General features: G+C 38.1%; 1 protein-coding gene across 1 annotated transcript; it reads left to right on the top strand.

Moving 5' to 3' along the window:
* The first annotated feature begins 832 nt into the window (after positions 1-832).
* LOC127865202 (carbohydrate sulfotransferase 1-like) lies at positions 833-7632 on the top strand. The gene is made up of 5 exons (XM_052405195.1): positions 833-991; positions 1594-1727; positions 2721-2822; positions 3287-3506; positions 6686-7632. The coding sequence occupies exons 1-5, from the start codon at positions 975-977 to the stop codon at positions 7533-7535; spliced, it is 1323 nt and encodes a 440-aa protein (XP_052261155.1). The 5' UTR covers positions 833-974; the 3' UTR covers positions 7536-7632.
* The last annotated feature ends 510 nt before the right edge of the window (positions 7633-8142 follow it).

Below are 8142 nucleotides of genomic sequence, written 5' to 3'. Positions count from 1 at the left end.
GAAGCGTTAGCTACGCTATGAAAAGACAACCACTGCCTGTTGCAGCAGACGACAAATACTAGGAAATATAACCACCACATCTGCCTGTTTATAACTCACCACTGGTACGCTGCAGTGGGTTTATATGACTAATAGTGTTTAACAGCTTGTAAAACGAGATTGGCCAGTCTAGTGTTTATCATTGAAATCTGTACATATTGGCTGCTTTCAGGGAAAACGGGGCTTAATGCATGTCAAATAAGATTAGCCTGTGCATACAGATTAGCCTGTGCAATGTGCACAAGCTAATTAAGGACGACATTTCTGATTTTATAATGTTTTTCGTTTAAAGGGAGCCTCTGGTACTGGGATGACAATTTATGCATATACATTAAGCCCCTTTTTCCCAAAATGAAGCTTATTTTATTTTTTTCATTATTGATTAAAAAAACACATCTGGACCTGTGCTTTAAGACACACTCTTTATAAATTTGAATGGGTTGTGTTCATTTAAAATTTGCAATATAAAAAGCTATAACATAATTTTTTTAACTGAGTTGCGTCTAAACTTATACAACATCGAGCACCTACAGTGCCTTCAGCGCTTTGATTTTAATCTTCAATAGCTGGCTGGCGACTCTGAACCTTTCAATTCAATCTCCTAAACTTACATAATCTGAAATTGTTAGCAAGAAAATATGACTGTATTAACGGTAAGTGACGTCTATTTTAACGATATGATTTTAGCAGTTTATCTCCAGAGACTAAATTTATTCTCGGATAGGCCTACCCGTAATTTATACTAAGCTCAGCTTCCTTGAAGCGAATGATTTTCACGGCTTATTGCAGTAACTAAGCATTTTAACGATACGCACTTATCAGCGGCTGAAGTCAGTGTATATCAAGTGAATTAGGTCTGGTGTATTGTGGCAGAAATATCAGTGCTACATTATGGCTGGATAAGCGACCGACATTTTAAGGTGCCATCGAATTCAATGGATCTACGTGTCAGGTTCGTTGTTAACAACATGGTGTTTTATTCTATAGTGTCAGGTTCGGTGTTCACATCGTTGTGTTTTATTCTGTATTGTTCTGAAACGGATTGGTTCACGTTTTCAAGGTATATCGTGATGTACTTGCATCAGCATAGTTCCGTATTTATTGAGGCAAAAAGTATGTTGTTTGTTTCCACTGGCATATGTTAACTATATGGCAGGTAGGTCGTTCAACATGTTACTTACAAGTATGCTTGTTAACTGGATTAGCATTTTCGTGTCACTTCCCTCTTTACTGAAGATGTTCGTGACACATGTATGTGTATGCATTTCGAATTAACGCTGTCTAACCGCGCCCGAAGCTGCATTATGTGATGACCCGGAGTGTCCAACCACTCTTAACTAATTTAGTTACTAGACTCACAAACGTTGGGACGATTGTTAATATTTTTCGAAATATTTATGCTAATGAAAGGCAATTAGTTTTTTATGGTCTTGCGCTTATGGGGGTCCTGAGCCTAAGTGAGGAGCGTTTGTTCAAATCACTTAAGATATCCAGACTTTACTTTTATAAAGCAGGTGTACAATAATAAATAATATGTATGCACACCGTTTGTAGATTCCGCAAGATATTATTGGGTGGTCTTTTGATGTTGGTTTTCATGGCATCGCTCGTCTACGTCATCCCTGGGAGACACACCTACCGGAAAGCTCGACCTGAACAGTCGAACGCCGCAATTGAAACATATCAAGGTTCATTATCTTTTAATAATAGTTTATTTCTGATATTTTTATTTTACAAAACTTGTAGTAATTATTAAAATCGACCTCGACATTGGGAATGTATGGCTATGATTGTGTTTTATAAAACTTCTTTATTCAATCTTCACGAAGCAAACAAATATGTTTCGGGGCACACGTTAAATTAACATCACCCCAATTAGCTGCATATGACGCCTTTTAAGTTTTGAATTGTTCATCCTTGAGTCGTTTTCAGCGGTGTTCGTGCGATCGTCAAAACACGTGGTGAAAATAAAACCAAAGTTCGATGTTCAACCAAGTTTTCCCAGGAAATATAGTTGTATGATCATTGATAGAAATAAGCGTTGTGCGTTTAGGCAGTATCCTATTACTGTCTTGAACATTTTCCATCCGACAATCCCTTAACTTGGCATTTAATGACCTATAAATATCTATCTAAATGACGAAGGCTGTGAGTATATTCACCGTCGAGAACGTTCGTTTGCTGTATGTGTTTCCACTGTCAAATTATGCGATGATTAGTTAATAATCATTTAGGTTAGCCCATTTATGCCTAGTGGACTCTCCCATCCTTCTAAATTGGATCAATTTATTTCCAAAATTAGGGGTGTCTAGTATATTTATTTCTATATTTAGAATATTTCTTACAGAAATTCCTTTACGCAAACAGCGAAAACCCCGGTGAGACGCCGCATCATGCGGCGTTTCATCTGGGTCTATGCTGTTTGCCAATGCCTTTTTCTAGACGCTATGCATAAATGGGTTAAATCATACAGGACCATTGTATATTCAAAGTTGAATGTATATATTATATATTTATTTTCACTTCGATCAATAGTGTAAATATTTAGTAAATGAACGTAAAAATATATAATGTTGAAATACAATGGCATCTTCGTCCGTCCTTACATGAGATATCTTAGTGATACATACATGTATGTTACGAGTATATTACTGCAATCCTCAAAGCCATGTATGTTATAGAAGTACAACAGGTCAAGTGGCCATTGACGAACGCCCAGCTGACTGTCCAGCACACGACTACGGCTAATCACGTGTCCACGGCGAGAGATCACGCGGAACAAGGTCAGTCCGTTCTCCACAGCGTCTCGATACATAGACATACATGTACAGCAATTACATTTTACATGTATGTGGTCATATCAGAAAAAATGTTCCGTGCTGTCTGCTTAAAAAAATATATATACTTATAAGCTCGTGCGAGCGTATACTTTATTGTTGTTCTTCTTTACAAGTTTAAATAAATCTTATCTTACTGTTTAGTGAGATGACTTTTGGTAATACTAGGCTACCGTGTACACACGCTACAGACGGACATATTTCTTATGCATGCTTTCAGTATATTTATACACTAATGCATCGCGTTTATAATTAATGTGTTCATATACCGAATTTGAAGACGTTCGTTGATAAATAATCGAGAATTTGTGCAAAATGTAAGTTTTACAGTGTTACACTAGCAGTGCCTTTTTGTTTATTTCTACTTGAAATGTTTTACTAATGCGCTCTTTATATCCCTATAAATGCAGATCAAAGTCCCGCTCCCAAAGAAGAGATAACATCGGGTCCACAGGGTCACTTGTTGTCGAAGATCGTGTTAATCTTTGCGTACCTGAGGAGCGGCTCAACGTTCACCGCCAGTCTGTTCACACAGCTTCCCGATTCGTTCTATGTGTTCGAGCCTCTGCACGCGCTCACCGACGCCATCGGCAAAGATGGCGTGCTCCGGTACATAAACGGCAGCGTCAGGTGAGCGACTCTTGTATCATGTAATATCGTTGCATTAATGTTAGTTATTCGAAGATGTTGGTAGTTAAATCTCAAATTTTAGTCCAATCTTCATTAAAATTTCTCAGAACAAACATTTTATTCTAATAATATCTTGATTTAATTTTAATGATAAAACAAAACGTGGCCGCCATGCGAGAGCCAGATACCTTAATATGTTATTAAGTGTTTATTTATTCTAAATGCCATAATAAAATTTGCCCAAAAGCTTTGTTCTGCCATTTAGAAATCATTCTTAATATGAATTAGCATTATTTTACCAATATACCATCTGAATTCATTTCATGACAAACATTATCATCCGATTCTGCCTCGTCAAAAGAAATTTGTTGGTTTTTGTTCTTTTTGAAGAGGATGATGATGATGATGATGATGATGATGGTGATGATGATGGTGGTGGTGGTGGTGATGATGATAATAATAATGATGATCATGATCATGATGATGATGATGATGAGGATGATGATGATGATGATGATGATGATGATGATGATGATGATGATGATGATGATGATTAGCATTATTATTATTATTATTATGCCCCCCTTTGAAGAAGAGGGGGAAAATTGCTTTGCACATGTCGGTCGGTCGGTCTGTCAGTCGGTCGGTCTGTCAGTCGGTCGGTCTGTCGGTCGGTCCGTCCACCAGGTGGTTTCCGGATGATAACTCAAGAACGCTTGGGGCTAGGATCATGAAACTTCATAGGTACATTGATCATGACTCGCAGATGACCCCTATTGATTTTGAGGTCACTAGGTCAAAGGTCAAGGTCACGGTGACCCGAAATAGTAAAATGGTTTCCGGATGATAACTCAAGAACGCATACGCCTAGGATCATGAAACTTTATGGGTAGATTGATCATGTCTCGCAGATGACCCCTATTGATTTTGAGGTCACTAGGTCAAAGGCCAAGGTCACGGTGACCCGAAATAGTAAAATGGTTTCCGGATGATAACTCGAGAACGCATACGCCTAGGATCATGAAACTTCATGGGTAGATTGATCATGACTCGCAGATGACCCCTATTGATTTTGAGGTCACTAGGTCAAAGGTCAAGGTCACGGTGACCCGAAATAGTAAAATGGTTTTCGGATGATAAATCAAGAACGCATATGCCTAGGATCATGAAACTTCATAGGTAGATTGATCATGACTCGCAGATGACCCCTATTGATTTTGAGGTCACAATGTCAAAGGTCAAGGTCACGGTGACCCAAAATAGTAAAATGATTTTCGGATGATAACTCAAGAACGCTTTTGCCTAGGATCATGACACTTCATAGGTACATTGATCGTGACTCGCAGATGACCCCTATTGATTTTCAGGTCACTAGGTCAAAGGTCAAGGTCACAGTGACAAAAAACGTATTCACACGATGGCTGCCACTACAACGGACAGCCCATATGGGGGGGCATGCATGTTTTACAAACAGCCCTTGTTATTATTATTATTATTATCATTATTATTATTATTATTATTATAATAATAATAATAATAATAATAATAATAATAATAATAATAATTATTATTATTATTATTATTATTATTGTAAAGATAATTGGCGATGAACAGAAACACACATTTCTTATTACATCTGAATACCCTTATTTAACTATTTTCACAATCCAGGTAAAACATTTATCATTAATGTGTGATAGTTATTTAAAAAACACGTCCATCAGGGAGTATTGGAGGACTGGGAAATATTCGGTCTATGACTCTAGTGAAACCTTTAACCATAAGAAGTTACATTGTGCGCCCAATGTTCATGAATTTTGCTTAAACATTTCTACAAATTATATCTCGTCCGTGTTCGAAACCTATTTAGGTCACACATTTTGCCACATCAGCATGAAACTTGCTAAGAACATTTGTTCTCGTGACATCTAATCCTAGATAAAAAGGATTATTGGTAAAACGGAAAGTATTTGAACTCACGTTGGATTGGCCCCTATCCCAAAATCTGTCGTATGATACTGAGACAAAAGATTGCGAAATGATAGTTTATAATCGATAAATTCACGAAGTGGAATACCTATGGAAGGGGCATGTTTTAACCCTTTGCAAATTTGTCGTCTGCTAAAATGTCGTCTGCTGATTTTCTAAAATAAGCATGTTCTTCGATTTTGTTTTCAAAAAAATATTATCAGAATATCAAACAGTTTGGATCCTAATGAGACGCCACGTTCTATGGCGTCTCATCTGGATCCAAACTGTTTGCAAAAGCCTTCAAAATTCGGTTCCAACACTGAAAGAGTTAATCTAGGACTTTCAACTCAGATACTGAAAGTCAATAACTGTCCTAGGATCTACTGGTATGCGGAGTGCCCATGCGTCGTGCAACTAACAAGCTTTCTTCTCTCTCCTGAAATTTTCAATAAAAACAGTTGTTCTAGAGAAGTTATTCTGGTTCTAGTTTCGGTTTCAGAAATTTTAACATATTTTAAATGTTTAATATAACTTAAATTCAACTCAGGGTAGTTCAGGTTGCAAATATCGGTAATTGAGTCGTGTTCTGGGAAAACTGGGCATACTGCAATCCGCACAGGCTATTCAGGGACGACACTTTCCGCTTGTACGACATTTTTCGTTTAAATGAAGTCTTTTTTAGCAAAAATCCAATTTAGGCGAAAAGTGTCGTCCCTGATTAGTCTGTGCGGACTGCACATGCTAATCTGGGATGACACTTTACGCACATGCATTATGTCCAGTTTTCTCAGAACACGGCTCAATTGTTTAGGACGTGTAGCACTAAGCTCGTACTTAATGCAAAGGGAGAGGGTGGGGTTTGAGAAATGTTTATAAACTCGTCGATGTATGTGTATATGCATTAATTTAAACACTTCTATACTGTTGTGAACTTCAAATGTTGATTGTTTGTTTTTGTGCTTGCTTGTTTGGATTTTTGGCCGTTTTCAACAGTATTTCTGGGTCAGTAACTGACACCTGTCCTATTTGATTTATACGTATGGGGATAAAGACTGAAGAGTAAAACATCATAAGAAATCACCACAACTATTATGTACCCATGCCGATTATCAAACCAGAGATTTTGTGTTACATACACACATGTACATGTCTGTACAGGGTATATAGACTCCCACCATAAATATAAAATCTTATTTGTCGTCTTGCAGACACTTCCCATACGGTATTGAGGAGCAGCCGGATTGGTTGTACCGAGAAGCGATCGAGCACTGGTTCCGGTGCCGCCTTGGCCACCTTGACACCGCGAGTCTACAAGACGACTTCCACGAGCAATACTCCATGAAGTCAATGAAGCCGTTCTTGCTATGTGTGAGGCACAAGCGTGCGTCCAATCTGTCGGCTGAGACCGCCATCAAGGAATGTCTACCCCCCACGGAGAAGAAATGTCGCGACGCACATCTCAGGGTATTCAAGACAATACGGCTGTCGATGGAAACGGTTTGGGACTTGTTGCGTCTGTTTGACAATATGAAGGTCATTTTTCTGGTCCGTGACCCGAGAGGAATGTTTGTGTCACAAGGTCGGAACTACTTAATTAAACCCGGAAAGAATGTTGCTCAGTTTCAGAAAATATGCACCAAAATGAACGCGGACCTCAACGTTGCGAGTAGGATACTGGCGGATGGCAATAAGAACGTTCACCTTGTTCGATATGAAGACATCGCCTTTAATCCATTCACAGCCGTTGAACAGTTGTACGCATTCATAGGCGAACCTTTAACTAATGCCGTGAAAAGTTACGTGAAATTGAGCACCTCTCTTAACATTAAAGACAGCTGTGCATTTTGCACTTTACGTGGAAACTCCTCGGCAACAGCGACGAAGTGGCGACATGAAATCAAACCGATATTTCTTAGGATAGCGGACAAATATTGCAGGACGGTCTACGACCAGCTTGGTTATTATCCAACGTTAGATTTATCATATTTAAGGAACGATTCTCTTCCACTTCAAGCGAATACTATCCCCTTGTTAGATAATACTGTTATTCAAAAGTAATAGCGCGTGTATTGAACACGCAGTGATACTGTGATTTATTTGGACCAAATAGTACAAAGTTTTGCCTTTAAATTAATAAAACATTTTGTTTGATTGTTTGATTGTCATTATTAGACTCTCGAGTTGTCGTGTTAGCGAGGCTTTACTGTACGAACGTTCGTCACCACATAGGCATACATTAAAACGACTGTTCACTCTACTCAAACGTAAAAAAGGTAAACTTCTTAAAAATCAAGCGCCGTATTTTTTTTATTGTGTATGGTGTTTTATTACATCCGAACTTGATCACGATATTAGGTCAGAAAATGCTTTCATCAAATCAAGTTTGAAAAAAAAAGAATCAAGGGACCTTTTCACAGATTTTGGCAGATATTGAAGTTTGTCATAAGATGCTTTATATTTATAAATGTAAACTCCAGTAAAAAACAAGATTAATTAAAAGAAAAAAGATAACCCTCAACTGGGCTCGAACCACTGACCCCTGGAGTAAAAAACTAACGCATAGACCACGCGGCCATCCGTGCTCATACAGTGAGCCATGTATTTGAAACTTTATATAAGCAATCCTCGTAGTGTCACAAAATATAACGACAACAACGGAACAAAT

This window comes from Dreissena polymorpha, chromosome 1 (assembly GCF_020536995.1).
Source record: "Dreissena polymorpha isolate Duluth1 chromosome 1, UMN_Dpol_1.0, whole genome shotgun sequence".
Classification (NCBI taxonomy): domain Eukaryota; kingdom Metazoa; phylum Mollusca; class Bivalvia; order Myida; family Dreissenidae; genus Dreissena; species Dreissena polymorpha.
Note: the sequence above shows the minus strand (reverse complement) of the source record. Positions and strands in the feature narration are given on the sequence as shown.

What these genes read in the sequence shown, in the direction of transcription:
- LOC127865202 (XM_052405195.1), top strand. An exon ending in CGCAATTGAAACATATCAAG is followed by an intron (nt 1,728 to 2,720) that starts GTTCATTATCTT and finishes TGTATGTTATAG; the next exon opens with AAGTACAACAGGTCAAGTGG. An exon ending in GAGAGATCACGCGGAACAAG is followed by an intron (nt 2,823 to 3,286) that starts GTCAGTCCGTTC and finishes CTATAAATGCAG; the next exon opens with ATCAAAGTCCCGCTCCCAAA.